At 41.3% G+C, this 24,088-nt stretch overlaps 1 protein-coding gene across 1 annotated transcript; it reads left to right on the forward strand.

Moving 5' to 3' along the window:
• Positions 1-22,270: 22,270 nt before the first annotated feature.
• Positions 22,271-24,018, forward strand: LOC139373515 (cocaine- and amphetamine-regulated transcript protein-like). The gene is made up of 3 exons (XM_071114112.1): positions 22,271-22,579; positions 23,446-23,535; positions 23,749-24,018. Exons 1-3 carry the CDS (start codon positions 22,433-22,435, stop codon positions 23,854-23,856), a joined length of 345 nt encoding a protein of 114 aa, XP_070970213.1. The 5' UTR covers positions 22,271-22,432; the 3' UTR covers positions 23,857-24,018.
• The last annotated feature ends 70 nt before the right edge of the window (positions 24,019-24,088 follow it).

Below are 24,088 nucleotides of genomic sequence, written 5' to 3' on the forward strand. Positions count from 1 at the left end.
ACGGGCTTAGCATGTGATGTGGTGGGTATTCTGAACTTGTATCTAGTTTGGTATCAGAGCCCACTAGGTGAATCAGCTGAACCTGCAGCATGCAAAGCAGCGGGAGTGAGATTATCTTCCCACAGTTCTTTCCCTGTACAACACATACAGTGACCACAATGGGACCTTGTCTTCGTAAACTGGAGGGCATGGTTAAAACAAGCAGCCTGTCTTCTCAGATGAAGCACAGATCCACTTATACTCACTATTTAAAGGGTTGTGTCACTCACGGTTGTGTATGGGAGGGTTTTTCAACACTTGTTCATTGACTTTCATAGAGGTAGCATACATCTCGGTCCTGAGAGGAGACTGTGACTCACAAGCATTGTGGAGGGATTGAATATAGAGGACAGGAGGCCACACACTGCCTCATTAATGATGCATGTGAGCTTCAACGTAGTTAGCCTTGACCCGAGATTCAACGGTTTTCTTAAGTGGTCCACACAATGGCAATGATACTAGTGCATTGATGTTTAGCTCCGCGTAGCACTCCACTGCCAGTGGAGTCCTGGCGTGTTTAAAGAGAATGGGATTGTATATCTGAAGTCACGATGGCAGCCTGCCACAAGCTAAGGAGTATGGTTCATCTCTGGGTTCAACTTTCTTTTTTTTTTTTAAGTTTCAAAAAGAGAAGCTAGAATCAAAGCCCATCTGATACTATTTCTTTGGTAATAACATTTCCCACGTGTATCTTATCGTTTTACACTGACCCTCCCCATCAGTCATTGTAATGTAGGCTATCTCTTCTACTTCAAGGCAGTCGTTATGACTTCACCAGAAACAGATGATCCGGGAGCGGGACTGGTGCATGATTTATTGGGGTCGGCTCAAGTAGACAGATTGAAGCAGGAGGATGTTTGGGGCAGTGGTTGCATGTGGGAAACTGGAATGAGGAGGGAAATTAGCACAGAAAAAAATGACCCATGATGATCATGATAAGTCTCACTGATGTTGAGAGCAATTGAACACATCTGGAAAAAAAGTTGATGTAAACTTCATAGCAGGGAGTCCCAGTTCAAGCACAGAGGCAGGCTGATACAGTATATATTGTGTCCTCGGGAAATGCACTCGACTCACAGTGAAACGAATACAGCTGTATAAATGAATCACGTGCAACTGGTGGATCCCTATTTAGATAGACATTTTTTGGGGACAAGGAAGTGGGGGGGTCAGTTCAGTTCCCATCGTCTGTTCTTCAGAACCTCCGAAACACCAGAGGAGGGTCTAGAGCTTCTGTGATTTCTAATAGTCCCAGAACCACCACAGCGTTGGCGGGCAGGGTGGCCCCTGTCCTAAAGTCTCCCATATCTCTCATGCGGGACAGCCTGGAGTTTTTTAAATTTTATTTTTAGAAGCAGCCAATCATGTCTTCTTTTCCTGAACTCTAGCCCTGGTTCGCATGGCCTAAGTGAAGTGTGACCTTCCTAACCGTTTGATGACGAGATGTCCCCTGGCTGCCATCGTCTTTCCCTGATGTCCAGGTGACTGGATGGAAGTCCTGCAGCTTGAATGCTTGAGTGCTTGAGGAAGTTAGGGGTCCCAGTAACTTTGAGGTGGACAGATCGCTGGTGAAAAATGTTGGTGCAGTAAAGAAAAGTGCACACTGCACTTTCAAAGTGTCACTTATTCAATTCCAATGTTTCGGCCTTACAATCTTCGTCAGACCTACAAAGCTAAACTAATCATACAAAATACTCTCAACTGAGCAAGACCGATTCGTAACTGTTTCAACACAACATTTGGGGATGCAGTGAAATGAATGACAGACGGATATTCCAACAAAACAATTATGTCAATACTTATATTGGGGTAGTACATTATTTCCTTGAGTGACATCAGTGCTGTCCAGATAAAAGCTGACTTCCTGTAACCCTTGACAGAACCAGCTTTGCTGTGGCTTTTGTTGTCGCTTCCTTATTTATTTACCTGACCCACCTTAATATCCTGAGTTTGTCTCAAATATTGCCTTACCCGATAAGCTGTTCTAAATTAAGTTTGAGCAACAGCTGACAGAACATTTTGTGAAACCACTGCTTTTAGCTGTAAAAGATGCACAGATTTTACATGGACGTAGAATTTTTGTAATTTTAGCAGACGCTCTTATCCAGAGCGACGTACAATTAGAGAGATTGCATTCAGCACCCGGTATATTAGGACATATCATGAGAGAGAGAAATTTTCCTCACAGAGACGTCTGTTGGCCAGGCACGATTAATGGATCCCATGCTAAGCTCCACCCTCACACCCCTGCTTGTGTGACAAAACTAAGCATGATTTCCCTTGAGTCAGCTTCTGTTTTTGAGTCGATCAGCTTTGTTTAGCGCTGGATTCTACATGCACGAATCCTCGTAAATTATTACGGCTGTCATTAACGTTCAACAGCCTCTGCTGAATCTTTACTGACCAAATGGCATTAGATTATTCAAAATATAAAGGTTCATCACATAATTTTAGGAGTGTTAATGGGGTGACTGTAAATACTGATTAAAAACACTTTAATAATGCTTGACGATTAAAGAGCTCAGGGAATTTAGACAGAGGGCGAGATGGATTAACCCATTTTAAAGGTTTACTGAGATTTAGGATTGGCACCATGATCTATTTCCAACCTTTTTTTTACTGTCCATTTGGGATCATTTACTCTAAAATCACTGTTTGCGAGACATTTTCAGACCTCTGAAGTCCCAAGCTATCGGTTGTATATATACAGCTATATGCCTCAACCCTAAATGAATATAAGATAGGCCCTGTCTAATTTACTGATTTTATTTGGTGCCTATGTTTCTCATTCTTTTGGAATTGAGGCATATACAGTGGGGAGAACAAGTATTTGATACACTGCCTATTTTGCAGGTTTTCCTACTTACAAAGCATGTAGAGGTCTGTAATTTTTATCATAGGTACACTTCAACTGTGAGAGGAGGAATCTAAAACAAAAATCCAGAAAATCACATTGTGCGATTTTTAAGTAATTAATTTGCATTTTATTGCATGACATAAGTATTTGATCACCTACCTGACAACGACCCGAATCACACAGCCAGGGAAACTAAGGAGTGGCTCCGTAAGAAGCATTTCAAGGTCCTGGAGTGGCCTAGCCAGTCTCCAGACCTGAACCCAATAGAAAATCTTTGGAGGGACCTGAAAGTCCGTATTGCCCAGCGACAGCCCCAAAACCTGAAGGATCTGGAGAAGGTCTGTATGGAGGAGTGGGCCAAAATCCCTGCTGCAGTGTGTGCAAACCTGGTCAAGAACTACAGGAAACGTATGTTCTCTGTAATTGCAAACAAAGGTTTCTGTACCAAATATTAAGTTCTGCTTTTCTGATGTATCAAATACTTATGTCATGCAATAAAATGCAAATGAATTACTTAAAAATCATACTATGTGATTCTCTGGATTGTTGTTTTAGATTCCATCTCTCATAGTTGAAGTGTACCAATGATAAAAATGACAGACCTCTACATGTTTGTAAGTAGGAAAACCTGTAAAATCGGCAGTGTATCAAATACTTGTTCTCCCCACTGTAGCTGTATCTATACAACCGATAGCTTGGGACTCGTCTTAACATTAGACCCCTTTTTAGGTCTGGAAATATCTGATAAACTTTGCATTTTGAGTGGACTATCCCTTTAAGCAATGCTGACGCTAGCCGTGTTCCAGTCAGCACATGGGAAATAAAACATTGTAGGTCAGCTTTCCCCCTCTCATCTTTGACCTTGATTTTCGTTAAATCTTTTTATTTCTTCTTCTTTTGTTTTTTTGACCCAAACACAATCTGTTCTTGACTCACTGCATCGACATAACCTTCTGTTTCTGCTTCTTCCCTACAGGCCAAAATGAATATGATGACTACGGTGACACAACGCCGACACCGGACTACGACTACAATGCCACCTTTGAATACACATTTTTCAGTATGTTAAAACATTTACTTTTATACATTTTGACCGATGTGTTTATTCCCGTTGGGGACAACAGAAAAAACTTGAATCTGCTTCTTTGTGTTTGTTTAATTATTTTGAATTACAGTAAGTACTGGAAAGTTACCTCACAAATAAAATGTTGTTCACTAGGTAACACTAGTACTGAGGACCTGGACAAGTTTCTAAGTGGGAGTGAAGAGGAGGATGATGAGGGAGAAGATATGGAGGAAGAGGAAGACACAACCTTCTCGACCACTATGTCGACCACAGACAGCAGCATAGTCATGGCGAAGGTATCCTATCATATTGCTGCAGTCGTTTGTGTCTGATTAGACTCCCTTTTTTATCTCCCAAATGAAATGGTCGACCTTTGAGTCATATCTTTTAAGATGGAGGCTTAAACCAAAACCACATACCTCTGCCCTGAGAACACTTATGTCACACTGACCTGTTCCATGCTTGCGGATGTTACGAGGATGGTTACTTGTGTTTTACGTGGGTGTGTGGATTACCCAGGGGCAAACCAGCACTGGGTAATTTTATGGGTTCATTCGAAACAATACATTTACTAAGAATCACAGCAATTTTTAGAGCCGCTTCTCCTGCTATTTCCACCACAGTACTTTGTTTTTGTTCATTTCAAATAAACAGCATTTCTACATCCAAATCTTAACTGATAGCAAGAACAAACTATGGCAACCCACTTTTGTTGAGTAAACCTAGTCCTATTTCAAAATGAGTGGATAGCTTTACCAAACTGATAACTGTACTTGATTATTGAACATTTTAAGTCCTCAGACATGCATACTTTCCCTGGAAAGACAATACAACTTAATGATGACATCTGATACATATTGCTTTGAGGGTACTTATTTTAGAAGTACAAATTCAGCCCATTTCAGTGGCTTAGTCAAGATCTCAACAGGTGGATCCTATTATCGATACGGGTCTGCCTGAAAGCCCCATCCGCTTTATATCTGTAAACTCAAGTCCAGGAAACTCTTATCAACAAACACTCTGGGATTTGTCCAAAGCCTCCCAACCATGAGAAAGCGGGTAGACCTTCTGTCAAAAAGCAATATCAATCGTCAACAGTCAGTGTGTGTGTGTGTGTGTGTGTGTGTGTGTGTGTGTGTGTGTGTGTGTGTGTGTGTGTTACTACTTTGTCACTATTTTATGTTGGTCCTCTTGTATTGCTTTACCATTCATACAAACATAAATTCCAATAATAATAGTGATAAAAATACTAAAACTCCCTAGAGTTTACATTAAGAGATACCACAAATGTTTATGTGTAAGTTATTACAGCTGGTCACGCACATTCACGCGCACTTATAACATCAATAAGATGTGATCACTTTATTGGTCAATTGCACACGGGGTCCAACCAAAATTTGACTTCCGCTTATAACCCAACCCCTCCGAAAGGGGAGGCACCCAGTGTGGTAGTACAGCCTGTCTAAAACCTGTATATGTACGTGTATGTGTGTCTTTCATAGGGGTTGGGTTATAAGCGGAAGTCATATTTTGGTTTGACCCCGTGTGCAATTGACCAATAAAGTGATCGCATCTTATTGATGTTATAAGTGCGCGTGAATGTGCGTGACCAGCTGTAATACCTTACACATAAACGTTTGTGGTATCTCTTAATGTAAACTCTAGGGGGTTTTAGTCTTGAAATTTAAACAAACACTAGTATCATTGGAATTCATGTTTAGATAGAAACTCTTTCTGTGTCTGTGCAAGAATAAAGAGAGTGTGGGATGGCCACCTTGCTCAAGGATCATACAGGACCTTTCCAAGAATTGTCTAGTATATATAACACTAAGGTTAAGTAACAATCCAGCGCCCTTCTTTAGTGGGTGTGTGATTAATTCATTTGAGCGTTGCACATTCATATAGAGTTAGCACTGAAGATGCAGACTGCAATACACAGAATATAGACACTGAGTATACGAAACATTAAGAACACCTGCATTGGAGTCAACATTAGCCAGAATCCCTGTGGAACGCTTTCGACACCTTGCAGAGACCATGCCCCGATGAATTGAGGCTGTTCTGAGGGGAAAGCGGGGAAGGGGTACAACTCAATATTAGGAAGGTGTTCCTAATGTTTAGTGTACTCAGTGTATTGTATACATAGTAAAGTGTTATGTATATACATACATGCAAACACATTCACATAACTGTCTGAATGTTAAAGGCAACTGTTATTATTGCCTTCTAGCCCAACAAAAACATACTGCATTTATAAGACAGACTTGAACCATACATCTCTCCCACAGTAGATTACGTCGAATCTTTCAGCTGAACATTCATGGCACTGGTGGACATCGGTGGCAGTGGTTGCATCTCACTCAGTTCTCGTCTGGTCACCTTGCCACTCCTCAGTTTATAACTCTCTTGCACGGTTATCTTCTGTTTTTATCCTTGGCAGGACTATTTTATCTTGTTACGGTTGAGAATGACTTACATTGGTGTTGTGTATTGGTTTGTCCAGGGCTCCAGGACCGCTCGTCCTTGTTTGCTGCTGGCCGTGGGCTTAACCGTGCACCACCTGGGCCAACTCCTATGAGCGGGTCGGGACCAATGACGTTATAGGACACACACTTAGGAGGTGGGTCAGACCCACGCTAAAATACATGTACTGAATACAAACTTGAATATACAGTATGTATACACATTGGCGGGTCAAAGACACTAATGCATAATAGTGCATGCTACAGATTTAAGTGTGAAAGGTTCTAATGAGTGTGTTCTACAGTTATAATAATAATAACATGGTAGGTAGATGTAGTGATATTTTGATCAAGTTGATGGTGCTTTCTGCACACTAAATGAGGTGAATATGTCTGATTGCTACAGAGCTATTTGCAACCTACGTGTTGATTATGAAGTGGACGCCATTAGTAGCATGCCTCTTTCTCAACCTATGTGCATTACATCGTGTATAGGGCGATGAGTTCATTCTTATTTGGCGGAAAAACATGACTGTTTTTCCTCGTACATTTCAGATATCCATGGATCGAAGCATGAAGGCAAGAGCGTGAAAGGACAGCAGTGACTCTGAGGGACATTTCACCTAAATACTGTGAACTCAAACATTCGTATGTAAAAGAACCCCTCAGTCTATGACTGCGCCCCCCTCAGGACCTGAAGCCCAAACCGGGGACTCAAACCACTGCTCCCACTGGACATGTCACTGCAACACATCACCCGTAGTATTCTATAGCAGTCAAGAGACGAAAACCACTACATAGGATAAACCACTTCACATCCTGTTGTTTTTATGTGTTAAGACGCACGCAACACTGCTTATGTAGCACACGCTACCACCGCACGATATTCATATGGTTTTGCATCATTCAGGGAGGTAGCTGATCTGTGAAGTTGGTACAGGCAATATGAAGCTGATAGAAAGAAATGCCCAACGACGATGTATTAAAGGGCAGCAGGTCTTAGAAGAGAAAGGAGGCCAGGTTAGTGAGATGATATTAAAGTGTTGCTCGAAAAGTAAGAAACAGATTGGAAATATCTACAATACCGAAGCAACGCATTACCTGTTACGCGCTTTGCCCATCAGGATGTTCAATCGTATTTTTCTTCTGTTTTGGAACTACTTTGATTCATGTGGCTTTGTGTTGAGAAAATGTGTCATTCTGTTAATGAAAAGCTCCCAAAAGACCAGTTTGAAAAGATTGTGAATCTCGATACCATGAGCACAGATATATCTGATGTTCCGTTTTACATGTGTTCATTCCAAGATTCACTACTTCCCGTGTGTGGCGCATTTACCCTGGTTTGTCTGTGTTTAGGATGTAAGAAACATCACACACAAACATGGCACAGCATCCTAATCTGAGCCATGCTGTTGACCACACACACAGGCACTTTCCTTAGAAAATGGCACTTCTGCATCACCAGTCACCCCCTCATAAGGGGCCGGTGACCCTCTGCAGCACACTCTTATTACCATGTTGTGTTTTCTATCATTCTTACAAGTGTTTTATAAGTGTTTTATAGACAGTGAATAAATTAACTCTACAGAGGCGGTCATACACACAGGGTTAATCATGTCAACTGGTTAATGGTTTTGTCAATGTAGTGTATGCATTTATACATATTGTTTATATTTCATAATGAATATTTTTGAATACATTTGTTCTCCTTTTTAATGATTGTTATTTGTCTGATGGACCTATTCATTTTCACATTATATAATGCATTTTTGTGTATTCAAAAGATTAAACTCTGTGAAATTCCACAAAGATGTGTTAAATTCTGACTTCCTACATTGAGTAATCCACCCGGGTTTCATGTATTTGTTAAGGGAAGCATTTGTGTACTTTCTCGTATTTTGTGAATTTCTCAACTGATACATTCAGCAAATTTCAGCACCTGGGTACACTTGTGCACTCCACTCATGACAGCTTTATTGAAGAAAAGTGGCAAATAATTGTTTATCTTGACTTTGTTTTTATGAATATCAGTTTGTGCAATCATGTTACATTTCTTCCCTTAACTATTCCACCAAACTATTGCACCATAAATAGTGTCTGAGGGGAGGGAGACTTGGGCAGGCTTTGCAGGGTAGAACTACAGGTCAAAAGTTTGGACACACCTACTCATTCAAGGGTTTTTCTTTATTTTTACTATTTTCTACATTGTAGAATAATAGTGAAGACATCAAAACTATGAAAAAACACATGTAATCATGTAGTAACCAAAAAAAAAGTGTTATTAAACAAATCCAAATATATTTATAATCGAGATTCTTCAGTCACCTCCCTTTGCCTTGATGACGTCTTTGCACACTCTCTCAACCAGCTTTCATGAGGTAGTCACCTGAAAAACATATCAATTAACAGGTGTGCCTTGTTAAAAGGTAATTTGTGGAATTTCTTTCCTTCTTAATGCGTTTGAGCCAATCAGTTGTGTTGTGACATGGTAGGGGTCCCTATTTGGTGAAAGACCAAGTTCATATTATGTGTAGAACAGCTCAAATAAGCAAAAAGAAACGACAGTCCATCATTACTTTAAGACATGAAGGTCAATCAATACGGAACATTTTAAGAACTTTGAAAGTTTCTTCCCAAAAACCATCAAGCAGTATTATGAAACTGGCTCTCACGAGGACCGCCACAGCTGCAGAGGATAAGTTCATAATTTCAGCAAAACTGAAAGCGCAAATCACCGCATTTAACCATGGCAAGGTGACTGGAAATATGGCCCAATACAAACAGTGTAGTTATTCCCTCCATATGGCAATCATACAGGCAAAACATCAGTACAGAGACAAAGTGGAGTCACAATTCAACGGCTCAGACACGAGACGAATGTGGCAGGAACTACAGACAATCACACATTAAAAAGGGAAAGCCAGCCACGTCTCGGACACTGACGTCTTACTTCCAGACAAGATAAACACCTTCTTCACCCGCATTGAGGATAAAAAGTGCCACCGACGTGGCCCGCTACCAAGAACTGTGGGCTCTACCTCTCTGTGGCCGACATGAGTAAGACATTTAAGCGTGTTAACCCTCAAAAGGCTGCCGGCCCAGATGGCATCCCTTGTCACGTCCTCAAAGCATGCGCAGACCAGCTGTCTGGAGTGTTTACAGACATATTCAATCTCTCCCTATCCCAGGCTGCTGATTCCACTTGCTTCAAGATGTCCACCATTGTTCCTGTACCCAAGAAAGCAAAGGTAACTGAACTAAATGACTAGGGCACTGTAGCACTCACTTCTGTCATCATGAAGTGCTTTGAGAGGCTAGTTAAGGATCATATCACCTCTACCTTACCTGACATCCTAGATGTCATCCTACATCCTGTCCCCCGCACTGTGTAACTGGGTCCTGGACTTCCTGACGGGCCACCCCCAGGTGATGAAGTTAGGAAACACTTTGCTGATCCTCAACACAGGGAACCCCACAAAGGTGCGCGCTTAGCCCCCTCCTGTACACACGCCTCCAACCTAATCATCCAGTTTGTAGATGACACAACAGTAGTAGGCAGCCTACAGGGAGGAGGTGAGGGCCCGGGAAAATAACTGGACCAGCGAAAATAACCTCTCACTCAACGTCAACAAAACAAAGGAGATGATCGTGGACTTCAGCAGAGGGATGGGACCGCAGTGGAGAAGGTGAAAGCTTCAAGTTCCTTGGCGTACACATCACTGACGATCTGAAATGGTCCACCCACACAGACAGTGTGGTGAAAAAGGTGCAACAGCTCCTCTTCAACCTCAGGAGGCTGAGGAAATGTGGCTTGGCCCCTAAAACCCTCACAAACGTTTACAGGTGTACAATTGAGAGCATCCTGCTACTTAGAGACTGCTACATAGGGCAGCAGTCTCTAAGTCTCAACTACATCGCCCGCAACTGTAGGGCTCTCCAGAGGGTGGTGCGGTCTGCCTAATGCATCACTGTGGGAAAACTACCTGCCCTCCAGGACACCTACAGCACCCAATGTCACAGGAAGGCCAAAAAGATCATCAAGGACATTAACCACCCAATCCATGGCCTGTTCACACCGCTATCATATAGAAGGCGAGGTCAGTACGGGTGCATCAAAGCTGGGACCGAGAGACTGAAAAACAGCTTCTATCTCAAGGTAATCAGACTGTTAAACAGCCATCTCTTGCCGGCTTCCACCCGGTTACGCAACCCTGCACCTTAGAGACTGCTGCCCTATGTACATAGACTTGGAATCCCTGGCCACTTTAATAACGGAACACTAGACACTTTAATAATATTTAAATAATGTTTACTCATCTCATATGTACAGTGCCTTGCGAAAGTATTCGGCCCCCTTGAACTTTGCGACCTTTTTCCACATTTCAGGCTTCAAACATAAAGATATAAAACTGTATTTTTTTGTGAAGAATCAACAACAAGTGGGACACAATCATGAAGTGGAACGACATTTATTGGATATTTCAAATTTTTTTAACAAATCAAAAACTGAAAAATTGGGCGTGCAAAATTATTCAGCCCCCTTAAGTTAATACTTTGTAGCGCCACCTTTTGCTGCGATTACAGCTATAAGTCGCTTGGGGTATGTCTCTATCAGTTTTGCACATCGAGAGACTGACATTTTTTCCCATTCCTCCTTGCAAAACAGCTCGAGCTCAGTGAGGTTGGATGGAGAGCATTTGTGAACAGCAGTTTTCAGTTCTTTCCACAGATTCTCGATTGGATTCAGGTCTGGACTTTGACTTGGCCATTCTAACACCTGGATATGTTTATTTTTGAACCATTCCATTGTAGATTTTGCTTTATGTTTTGGATCATTGTCTTGTTGGAAGACAAATCTCCGTCCCAGTCTCAGGTCTTTTGCAGACTCCATCAGGTTTTCTTCCAGAATGGTCCTGTATTTGGCTCCATCCATCTTCCCATCAATTTTAACCATCTTCCCTGTCCCTGCTGAAGAAAAGCAGGCCCAAACCATGATGCTGCCACCACCATGTTTGACAGTGGGGATGGTGTGTTCAGCTGTGTTGCTTTTACGCCAAACATAACGTTTTGCATTGTTGCCAAAAAGTTCAATTTTGGTTTCATCTGACCAGAGCACCTTCTTCCACATGTTTGGTGTGTCTCCCAGGTGGCTTGTGGCAAACTTTAAACAACACTTTTTATGGATATCTTTAAGAAATGGCTTTCTTCTTGCCACTCTTCCATAAAGGCCAGATTTGTGCAATATACGACTGATTGTTGTCCTATGGACAGAGTCTCCCACCTCAGCTGTAGATCTCTGCAGTTCATCCAGAGTGATCATGGGCCTCTTGGCTGCATCTCTGATCAGTCTTCTCCTTGTATGAGCTGAAAGTTTAGAGGGACGGCCAGGTCTTGGTAGATTTGCAGTAGTCTGATACTCCTTCCATTTCAATATTATCGCTTGCACAGTGCTCCTTGGGATGTTTAAAGCTTGGGAAATCTTTTTGTATCCAAATCCGGCTTTAAACTTCTTCACAACAGTATCTCGGACCTGCCTGGTGTGTTCCTTGTTCTTCATGATGCTCTCTGCGCTTTTAACGGACCTCTGAGACTATCACAGTGCAGGTGCATTTATACGGAGACTTGATTACACACAGGTGGATTGTATTTATCATCATTAGTCATTTAGGTCAACATTGGATCATTCAGAGATCCTCACTGAACTTCTGGAGAGAGTTTGCTGCACTGAAAGTAAAGGGGCTGAATAATTTTGCACGCCCAATTTTTCAGTTTTTGATTTGTTAAAAAAGTTTGAAATATCCAATAAATGTCGTTCCACTTCATGATTGTGTCCCACTTGTTGTTGATTCTTCACAAAAAAATACAGTTTTATATCTTTATGTTTGAAGCCTGAAATGTGGCAAAAGGTCGCAAAGTTCAAGGGGGCCGAATACTTTCGCAAGGCACTGTATATACTGTATTTTTTTGTACTGTATTTTAGTCAATGCCACTCCGACATTCCTCAATCTAATGTTCATATATTTCTTAATTACATTATTTTACTTTTAGATTTGTGTGTATTGTTGTGAATTGTTTTTAGATACTACTGCAATGATATATACTACTGTGCTGTTGGAGCTAGGAACACAAGCATTTCTCTACACCTGCAATAACTTCTGCTAAATATGTGTATGTGACTAATTCAATTGGATTTGATTTGGAGTTAACTGCAATCTGAAATAAATGCTTCACAGAGTTCAAGTAACACATCTCAACATCAACTATTCAGAGGAGACTGCATGTATCAGGCCTTCATGGTTGAATTGCTGCAAAGAAACCAAGAAACACAAGCAATGGACACTAGACCGGTGGAAATCTGTCCTTTTGGTCTGGTGAGTCCAAATTCACGATTTTTGGTTCCAACCACTGTTTCTTTGTGAGACGCAGAGTAGGTGTATGGATGATCTCTGCATGTGTGGTTACCACCGTGAAGCATGGAGGAGGAGGTGTGATGGTGCTTTGCTAGAGGCACTGTCAGGGATTTATTTAGAATTCAAGGCACACTCAACCAGCATGGCTACCACAGCATTCTGCAGCGTTACGCCATCCCATCTGGTTTGTGCTTAGTGGGACTATCTTTTGTTTTTAAACAGGACAATGACCCAAAACACACCTCCAGGCTGTGTAAGGGCTAGTTAAACAAGGAGAGTGAGTGTAGTGCTGTATCAGATGACCTGGCCTCCATAATCACCCGACCTCAACTCAATTGAGATGGTTTGGGATGAGTTGGATCGCAGATTGAAGGAAAAGCAGGCAACAAGTTCTCAGCATATGTGGGAACTCCTTCAAGACTGTTTGAAAAGCATTCCAGGTAAAGCTGGTTGAGAGAATGCCAAGAGTGTGCAAAGCTGTCATCAAGGCAAAGGGTGGCGACTTTAAAGAATATATTTTGATTTGTTTAACCCTTTTTTGGTTACTACATGATTACATATGTGTTATTTCATAGCTTTAACGTATTCACTATTATTCTACAATGCAGAAAATAGTAAAAATAAAGAAAAACCCTCGAACGAGTAGGCATATCCAAACGTTTGACTGGTACTGTATGTCTAAAGAAGAGCACACACACACACACATCACCTTTGAACGGCTAAAAACAGTCAGTGGCCCGAGCAACTGTCTGCCAAAATGGACATGAAAAGTCACACTGGAGAGAATGCCTGACATTGGTCACTTAGAAAATGACCTAGATTCAGGCAGCAACTATAATCATTTCCCCAGCTTGGCTTTTTAATCTTCACTTTGCATGCTGCCTGTTGTCTGACCTGAACTTTCAAGCCAGGGGAACACACTGTGCTACCGTGTCATAAAGAAATGACTAATCTTACGAATTTGTAGCAGTCTCACACTAACACGAGGTTTTGCCCATCTTATTTATTGTGGAATAAAGTTGCCCCATCTGAATTCTGTTATACACTAAAAGATGCCTCCAGGGCACACATTGACTATTCAGTATTCAGAAACACGCCCTTTTTTGGAGGACTATTTCCAAGACAAACACCTAAATGGGTTTGTAGCGCTTGTTTTCAGGGCACGTTCACCATGACGTCTATGGAACTAGTTAGTCAACATGGTCTAATTAGTCAAACCTGAGAAGCTATTTAAATCATCTCTTTGCCTGATGGTAGGTTATACATGTAAAAACAGCCACTACGGTGCATCAACTCACTGTCATAACGTCTATCTTTCTATATACTGTACTAAAGTACATAGCTAGTTGCTGCCACTCCAGCTTCTACCCCCAAGCCATAAGACTGCTGAACAATTCATCAAATGGCCACCCAGACTACTTACATTGATACCCCCCCCCCCCCCCTTGTTTTTACACTGCTGCTACTCACTGTTCATTATCTATGCATAATCCCTTTACCCCTACCTCCATGTACAAATTACCTCGACTAACCTGTACCCCCACACATTGACTCGGTACCGGTACCCCCTGAATATACAGTGCCTTGCAAAAGTATTCGGCCCCCTTGAACTTTGCGACCTTTTGCCACATTTCAGGCTTCAAACATAAAGATATAAAACTGTATTTTTTTGTGAAGAATCAACAACAAGTGGGACACAATCATGAAGTGGAACATTTATTGGATATTTCAAACTTTTTTAACAAATCAAAAACTGAAAAATTGGGCGTGCAAAATTATTCAGCCCCTTTACTTTCAGTGCAGCAAACTCTCTCCAGAAGTTCAGTGAGGATCTCTGAATGATCCAATGTTGACCTAAATGACAAATGATGATAAATACAATCCACCTGTGTGTAATCAAGTCTCCGTATAAATGCACCTGCACTGTGATAGTCTCAGAGGTCCGTTGAAAGCGCAGAGAGCATCATGAAGAACAAGGAACACACCAGGCAGGTCCGAGATACTGTTGTGAAGAAGTTTAAAGCCGGATTTGGATACAAAAATATTTCCCAAGCTTTAAACATCCCAAGGAGCACTGTGCAAGCGATAATATTGAAATGGAAGGAGTATCAGACCACTGCAAATCTACCAAGACCTGGCCGTCCCTCTAAACTTTCAGCTCATACAAGGAGAAGACTGATCAGAGATGCAGCCATAAGGCCCATGATCACTCTGGATGAACTGCAGAGATCTACAGCTGAGGTGGGAGACTCTGTCCATAGGACAACAAGTATATTGCACAAATCTGGCCTTTATGGAAGAGTGGCAAGAAGAAAGACATTTCTTAAAGATATCCATAAAAAGTGTTGTTTAAAGTTTGCCACAAGCCACCTGGGAGACACACCAAACATGTGGAAGAAGGTGCTCTGGTCAGATGAAACCAAAATTGAACTTTTTGGCAACAATGCAAAACGTTATGTTTGGCGTAAAAGCAACACAGCTCATCACTCTGAACACACCCTCCCCACTGTCAAACATGGTGGTGGCAGCATCATGGTTTGGGCCTGCTTTTCTTCAGCAGGGACAGGGAAGATGGTTAAAATCGATGGGAAGATGGATGGAGCCAAATACAGGACCATTCTGGAAGAAAACCTGATGGAGTCTGCAAAAGACCTGAGACTGGGACGGAGATTTGTCTTCCAACAAGACAATGATCCAAAACATAAAGCAAAATCTACAATGGAATGGTTCAAAAATAAACATATCCAGGTGTTAGAATGGCCAAGTCAAAGTCCAGACCTGAATCCAATCGAGAATCTGTGGAAAGAACTGAAAACTGCTGTTCACAAATGCTTTCCATCCAACCTCACTGAGCTCGAGCTGTTTTGCAAGGAGGAATGGGAAAAAATGTCAGTCTCTCGATGTGCAAAACTGATAGAGACATACTCCAAGCGACTTACAGCTGTAATCGCAGCAAAAGGTGGCGCTACAAAGTATTAACTTAAGGGGGCTGAATAATTTTGCACGCCCAATTTTTCAGTTTTTGATTTGTTAAAAAAGTTTGAAATATCCAATAAATGTCGTTCCACTTCATGATTGTGTCCCACTTGTGGTTGATTCTTCACAAAAAAATACAGTTTTATATCTTTATGTTTGAAGCCTGAAATGTGGCAAAAGGTCGCAAAGTTCAAGGGGGCCGAATACTTTCGCAAGGCACTGTAGCCTCGCTATTGTTCTTTTGTTACTTTTTATTTAATTTCTGACTTTAGTTTATTTACTAAATATTTTCTTTAACTTTCTTGAACTACATTGTTGGTTAAGGGCTTGTCAGTAAGCATTTCCTGTGACAAATAAAGTTGGATTTGATCAGATAATTAAGAAACAAAACAAATGGGGAAATGGGCATTGAAACGGTCCCGCTGCTTCGGAAATCATGCGTCAGATACTTTCATTTGGGAGAGCATAATATTCATGACGCCCGCACGGACTGGAGAAGCAGCGTCAGTGTCAATAGGTCAGAGAGAGAATAGCGGTGTCAGAGAGAGAATAGAGGTGTCAGAAGGCATTTAAAAACAAACGCACGGTAAGGTCAGCAGAGATGTACCTGGCCGGCGCGTTGATGTGGAGGAGAGATAAGACGGGTCAGCCGGAAGCGTTTATTAATCAGCTCTTTTCAGCTGGATTCCTCTGAAATCTGAACATCGTGACAAAGCATTGTGCAAATAACTCAATATAAGCTCTATTATATCATTCATCTGGAGCTACACCATGTCCCCATTAAGAAGAAAACCAAGCAAGACCTCTGGGTTTACAGATAAATGTATTGCAGTCATGCTTACCCAAACCTAATTGTTGGGCAGAACACTGGATCCCAACTGAAGCGAAATGGCTTTCACAGTGTCCCCTCACATTGTCTCATTCATCTCAAGTCTCTCATACAAATATGTGGTTGTCTTATCTGCGGTCTGCAATTTCACTTTTGACACCAATGTAACAAGGGGCTCGTCTTGAAACCAGCAACCTCATTAATTTCCTATTTGAGAAACAATAGTGTAACATAATCTGTTGGTCCTTTTCATTGCCCTGAATGAATTGTCGTATTCCCTAGAACAATTGAGCACGTACTAAAAAAACAAAAACAAAATAGGTACAGAGCGGGCTGTTCTTTGGAGATAAATTAGTCTTTGTCTATAGTAGAACATCTAGACGTCTTTGCTTACGGTAGACACCTATGGTAGAGATGCTAGCCCACAACAGATGAAGAACCTTCCCCCTTTATTTTCACACATGCTAATCATGTCATTATCGATCCACTTTCAGCAGAAAACCTCCCACACACACACATTGGAAACGGCAACATGACATGGCAGAGCATAAATTGACATTCGTATGCCATGGCATTCAAACTACAGTACAGGACTATGTTCCTCCATTTCCATGACATTTTTAGAATGCATTTCTACTCAAAAGAAAATTGTTTAAGTTACTATCACTGGCTGATAATGTGAAGAAATTCATTGTAGTTGTCCAACTGCCTTAAGTCAGGCTCCATCAACATTGAATACTCTCGGCTAAAACAGTACATGCGACAGACCAACAGAGACATGGAGATGTCCCTCTGATATACTTTTGTCTCTATTCACAGCTCCCAGACCAAGATCATTCCTGAGGCAAGTTCTGGCCAGACAAAACAATACCTAGCATTTATGATAACAGTACAAGGAGGACTGTCAACAAAAATTTTATAATCATCGATACTGCCCACTGTACACTTCCAAAATAACTACTGCCACTACAGTAAACAATGGAATGAGTATTTCCCGAATGTTGTTTATAATGAATAATAAGTGCCTAGAATTGATCCCTGTGGCACACCTGAATGCAGGTGTAAAATGTCTGACTCATTGCCACCTGCTGATACAATGATTTTAATCAATAAGCCCAGGCTTGTAAAAAGAGACCGTCTTTGAGTTGGGTAATAAATCCCACCCACTAAGCACACGTAAATATAGGCTTGTTTACAATAGAATACTATAAGATTCAGAGTGATATCATCCCATGCCCTTGAATTACACAACCCGAACTGTTCATGTAGATGTGTCTCGTCAGATTAAACAGCTCTTTAGGATTTTTCTTTGAAAACAAATACCATTTAATCCACATTTCACTAGCTTCTGTTAGAATACAGTACTGTATTTATGGAGTTCGGAATTAAGGATACATATATTGAGACATGCTTGTGCCAGCTTTCAGCAGCTTTAAATCCCCACCCGACTACATGTGAGTGTGGTGATGTGCAGACTAAATGGCTATGGCAACTCAGAAGTGAAGTGTAGTAAAACTCATAAGTCCTTGGTGGACAATTGCAGACTTGTTGGGTCAGTTAGTACTTCATAGAACCCAGTCCAGAGTGCAACTCCTTCCGATGTGAGAGGTCCTTGGGAGGCCTCGCACGGTGCCGGTGACGCACTGCCTTTACATATTTCAGAGTGTTTGTTCCTCTGTGAGTGTGTTTCACAAGGTTATTGCGATAATCAGGTGAGGGAATGAAAAATGACCTGACATCTTGTAGACGGGGGACATGGCAGACCCCACACCTCTGAATAATGCAGGGCTGTCTGTCAAGGGCTCACACTCACACATATGTGCACACACAGACATGTCAACAATCAAAATCGACCAATATATGTTGCCAAGTTTTAATTTACACTATGGTCTTGGTGAACAATCTACTTTCTGCTCTTTGCCTAAATGATTCTCTCTTAGTGATCTTCGACTGCAAACATGTTCAGTAATATCTTCCAAATACTTCAGCCAATTACTTCAAATACTTCAGACAATTGCTGTGTGGCATGTTTTTTTTTCTTCCCGTATTGCATTTCGACAGGACTGCATCACTGAAATTGAGTAGTTAATTTGTAAGCTGGGTCACTCCAAAAAAACGAGGGAGAGTGAGTCATCTAGTCAGTACAATTGTAAGTCATTCAATAATCAATCAAATGCTGGGGGAGCGGATCCCTCTCTATTCCCTATACACGAGGATGCACTGCAGGCTAAAGACCAACTGTCCATTCCTATAGAAGTATAATGAGCGGTAGTAAGGGTGGACCAAGAATTTACCTGGGAATCATTATTAGAAACTGGTTTTGAACTGGCCAGCAAGGCCCTGGCCATTCCACATTCAGGGGAAGGAGAGATGGAGTTAGGAATTGTGATAGAGAGGTCAGAATGAACTCACAGACTGCCAACATGGGCCAGCATCCATGTGGAAAGCTTTCAACACCTTGCATGACGAATTGAGGCTGTTCTGAGGGCAACTCAATATTGGTGAGGTGTTCTTAATGTTTTGTACATTCAGTGTATATTGGGTGTTTGAAATGCAGAATTTTAGATTCGATTACAGGTTGGTTATTTGACTTTGTTTCAATGTTGATAGCGAAATGGTATATTTTAATCATCGTTATTGTTTTAAAGTCATTCTGTCAGCCTCAGCAACAATTATTAGAATAATTCAATGGATTCAATTGGATTACTGAAGTGTCTTATTATAGATTTTCAAATCTGACTCATCTATGTAGTCATCTACGGAGATTGTCTTTCAGGGCCTGGCGTCAGTTAAGCTGCAGTACCGAAGAAAGACTGTAGGAGCAGTCAAAAACGTGCTCCTAGACTGGATCCCTGGCCCCTTGGTCCAAACTCTGGCTCAACCCTAGCCCTAATGATGAGTCTTTTGTTCAACTCTGGCTCAACCCTTACCCTCACCCCTCTTAAACTCCCCCACATCCAAATACCCAATATAATCCCAAATTATCGCATCAAGAACCACTGTGATGAGGCCAAGCGGTTCACTTTGGAATGACTGAATCCTTTCATTACTTACAACTTTACTTGACCTGTCAATTAGTCAACAATGGATAGCAGCAGCCCAAAGGTGACCAGATGTGAAAGTCCACATCACTTGCACAACAACATGTGCCTTTCTACTCAGCAAGTGCTAATTGCATATCACCTGTAGCCACTTTCCCAATGGACGTCCATCATGGCTCAACACTGCAGTCCAGTTTCCACCTCCACTTGTCTGTGGCTGGGGAGTATCAGGAAAGTAGGAACTTAATTACGCCTTGGTGATGGAGAGGGATCCTTGAGCTAAACCTTCTGCAGTGAATTATAATGAGACGACAGTGATGACAGCTGTTGAACTACAGTGGCAAGAAAAAGTATGTGAACCCTTTGAAATTACCTGGATTTCTGCATAAATTGGTCATCAGATTTGATCTGATCTCCATCTGTCACAACAATAGACAAACATAGTGTGCTTAAACTAAGAACACACAAATGATTGTATTTTTCTTGTCTATATAAACCAAGAAGGGATAATATGCTACTTTTGACAAAGACCTGGAGGCGAACAGTGAGGACGAGTCTGTAGATGTCTTTATAACTTCTAGGTCTAATATAGGATGTATCAAGACCCACGTGGTGCGCACCACAGAGGCCTGAGGCTCCATGCACTTTGAGGTCCACGAAGCGCAAGCTGCTTTCTGACTCATCGAAGTCCTGATGCGAAGAGAGGCCAGTGCATGCTTGGTCCCATTTAACGCTCCTCGGGAGTCCAATCCCAACGCGCCTTACTAAATTTGAGAAACGCACAACTTGCCCTCATTCTCTGAAACAAGCTGTGCACCTGACACCGGTGCTCTTCCTTCCAGATTTACATTGACGAAGGAAAAAAATCAGTATTGACTGTAGGCAAGTTGTTTACGGACCAGAAATTGCTCAGATGTTACCTAGGCCTAGGATATATCTGCTGGATACCATAGATTGAGTCATTTGACATTTATGGTGGGCCTATTCTCTAACCGTAGCCTTGATTGCCCTTACACACTAGCAGATACTTATTGGATTCAATCACACTAGAATAACATTAAAGAGAGGAAATTCCACAGAGGCAATAATTCAAGCCTCAAAGCCTAGAGTGATGTCACCCTCTAGCAAGGGGGGCATGCATGAAGTATCCCAGCAAATTACATATGTACCATTTGCTTAGGTACTTTCGGCACTGTAGGCAGAGTCATTCACACAACATTGAGAAACATCCATAAACCCATTTAGGCCTAGATATTGAAGAGCAATAAGGCATTTGATTTAATCACACCAGTTAAGCCAAAGGTAAAGGTGACTGTTGGGGAAGGGAAAAGGGGGATACCTAGTCAATTGTACAACTGAATGCATTCAACTGAAATGTGTCTTCCACTTTTTACCCAACCCTTCTGAATCAGAGAGGTGCAGGGGGGGGGGGCTGCCATAATCAACGTCCACATCTTCGGCGCCGGGGAACTGTGGTGTAGTGTAGATCATTTTTGACTGACAATGAGATGATCAGTAGTCTCACATTAGGCTACATTACATAATCTTGTCCTATTCGTGACGGTATCAGACGGCACTTTATGTCCAAGTGATCCATAAATTAATGAACGTAGTTCATCAAAATGAAACAATTGCAAAGTAAGTTGTGCTTGATATGCATTTGAACAAGGCATGTTGTAGTTTCCTTCCTTCGGACTGTTGCGTATTGAAGAAATGAGAACAACATCAATCATAAAGCATTATACAGAATGTTGACTTCTCTTATTTGATGTAGCACCATAGCAATATGGTAACATGACACCTTTCAACCTGGACTCAGGGATAGATGTAACAAAGTAAATATAATCTGTCTCCCTCCATTTAGTATGATATGTTACATTTCCGTACGATATGTTTTACGAATTGCAATTCGTACAATATGTAAAATAAAAAGTGCAATACGTATGATATGTTATGAATTCCAATTTGTTGTGGCTAACGTTAACTAGGTGGCTAACATTAGCTAGGCTAGGGTTAGAGGTTAAGGTTAGGGGTTAAGGTTAAGAGTTAGGGGAAAGGGTTGGCTAACATGCTAAGTGGTTGCAAAGTAGCTAAAAAGTAGTAAGTAGCTGCAAAGTTGCTAATTAGCTCAAATGCTAAAGTTGTCTGTGATGGGATTTGAACACGCAACCTTTGGGTTGCTAGACGTTTGCGTTATATGGCGTCCATCCTCCCCAACCAACCCCCCTCTTTTAGTTTTAGCATAAGTTACCTTCTGTCTTATGTAACTATAACAATGTAACATATCATACTAATTTGAGTGTCACAGATTTACATGTACTATGTTACGTCTAATCTGAGGCCAGGTTGCAACTTTGGAGGCACAATATAAACATCATGGTAATATATGGATAGGCTCCTAAAGTTTCACCCTGGTCGATGAATTCCTTGGTGTCGCGTGAATGTTTAATATCATTGACCGAGATATCCATCTCACTCAATCCATGCAAAAAAAAAAGTCTGAGGAGACGACGGTGTGACGTTTGAGCGAAACGGGAGCAGCACGGGGTTGGTTCTGTATAAATAGCCATCAAAAGTTTCCAAGCAACAACAGAAGCAAGTGCAGTACCCACGAGAAGAAAGAGTGAGGACCTGAGCTGTGAAATAGAAAGGGAGAAAATAATACCAAAGACACGGATAGTTGCCAAGAGAAATTAGCTGAAATTCGACTTGTTTCGCATTCTCTCAGTTCAAGCGCAAGATTTTGAGCACCATGGACAGCATCAGGGTTCGAGCACTCTTCTACCTGGGCGTCTGTCTGTCTGTCTTCAGTGTTGTTTGCCAGGGGCAGATGTCAGATGACAACAGACTCTCTTCACAAGAGGAACAATTTCCACTGGGATATGTCACCAGAGATTTGGTAAGTCACTTTAATAATTCACTTGGTTTTGTCCTTTTTGAGGATGTTAGGATAAAGCAGTTTGTTTCGATTCAAACCAATCCAGAACTTGTTCAAGTTTGATCTTTTTTTTTTTTTTTACCATCAACTGATGTGTGACTATTCTTTGATAGAGATGGAGGATAGTCTACTTTTACCTTACTTATTCAAATTAGCTATGTAGGCTATATGTTATCTACATCAGTGGTTCTCAACTGGTTTTGCCTAGTTACCCACATTTAACCAGGTTGTCTCAATCGTGGCCCAATATTCGCATAACGAAAAAGCATCGGCAAAATACAACCTGGAAAACAATTTAAAAAAAATCTTATATTGATATTAAATGTAGCAATTATATGACAAGGGAACAACATTCCCACCTCTTTCATTGTCAATAATAAAATTTGGCCCATATTCTTGATGAAGAATGTTAGTAAACTCGCTGGTTTGAGACCACAAAATCAACCAAAATAGTGCTGCTCTTTATTGACAATACTGTGATTGAATAATTATTTTCAGAGAATGCATTATTTAGTTAATTATAATTTCTACACACTGGAATTGAAGTCGTTTAACTTCAGACTATTATTTTTTTAATAAAATAAAAAAAATAAAATGTCTTTTTCCTCAGACACCAATGACCCATTCAAAACTTCACTCGACCCAAATGTGGGTCATGACCCACCAGTTGAGAATCGCAGATCTACATGATACATTTGTGCCCATTCTTTCCCAATGTAAAGTAGCCGATTCTATCGTCCCAACTTCAAGCTAATGTCGAAAAATCGACATTATTTGGTCTGATAATGAAGATGGTTCTAATAATCTTTATTGGGGACTTTTTTCAGGCTAATGCGCTCGAGAGGCTTCTGGAAGGCGTACAGCAAGACAACAGGATAGGTCAATCAGTGGAGAAAAAAGCAAGTCTTATTCCAAGGGTAAGTATATTAAGTCAAGAACCTTCGTTCTTTCACATCTACCTCATATCTCTCATTTCCAAAACGCAACAGGTTGTACCAGAGCCATCTATTTGCATAGCCTATGGTGCTGTGAGAAGTCTTTTACATTGAAGATGCTTTGATTTGGGAACAGAAATGTGCAAGTAGGACCTAATGAATTTAGGGAATTTCTCTCTTCTCTCATATATACAGTGTGATGTTGGAGAGAGGTGCGCTATGAAGCACGGGCCGCGCATTGGAAGGCTTTGTGACTGTCTGCGAGGCACCGCGTGCAACACATTTTTCCTGCGTTGTTACTGACCCCGGTCACATACCTATACCCTCAGACGCACAACGTTTCCGAGACCCAGGCTTGTGATACTCCCATGCACGCATGCCATTACCAATGTAAATGTCAGTCTGCATGTATGACTGTCTTGAGTTCCTTTGTCTTCTCGAAGTATAAGTAAATGTATTTCTTTGTTTATTAAAACGTCTTCTTAAGCTCCACGCGTCCTTTTGCATTGTAGAGTACTAGCCTTTTGATGACCCA

Source organism: Oncorhynchus clarkii, chromosome 18 (genome assembly GCF_045791955.1).
Source record: "Oncorhynchus clarkii lewisi isolate Uvic-CL-2024 chromosome 18, UVic_Ocla_1.0, whole genome shotgun sequence".
NCBI lineage: Eukaryota > Metazoa > Chordata > Actinopteri > Salmoniformes > Salmonidae > Oncorhynchus > Oncorhynchus clarkii.

Coding starts and splice junctions, on each gene's coding strand:
- LOC139373515 (XM_071114112.1), top strand. CDS start 22,433: ATGGACAGCATCAGGGTTCGAGCACTCTTCTACCTGGGCGTCTGTCTG. Junction 22,580..23,445: donor GATATGTCACCAGAGATTTG/GTAAGTCACTTT, acceptor GACTTTTTTCAG/GCTAATGCGCTCGAGAGGCT. Junction 23,536..23,748: donor AAGCAAGTCTTATTCCAAGG/GTAAGTATATTA, acceptor TCATATATACAG/TGTGATGTTGGAGAGAGGTG.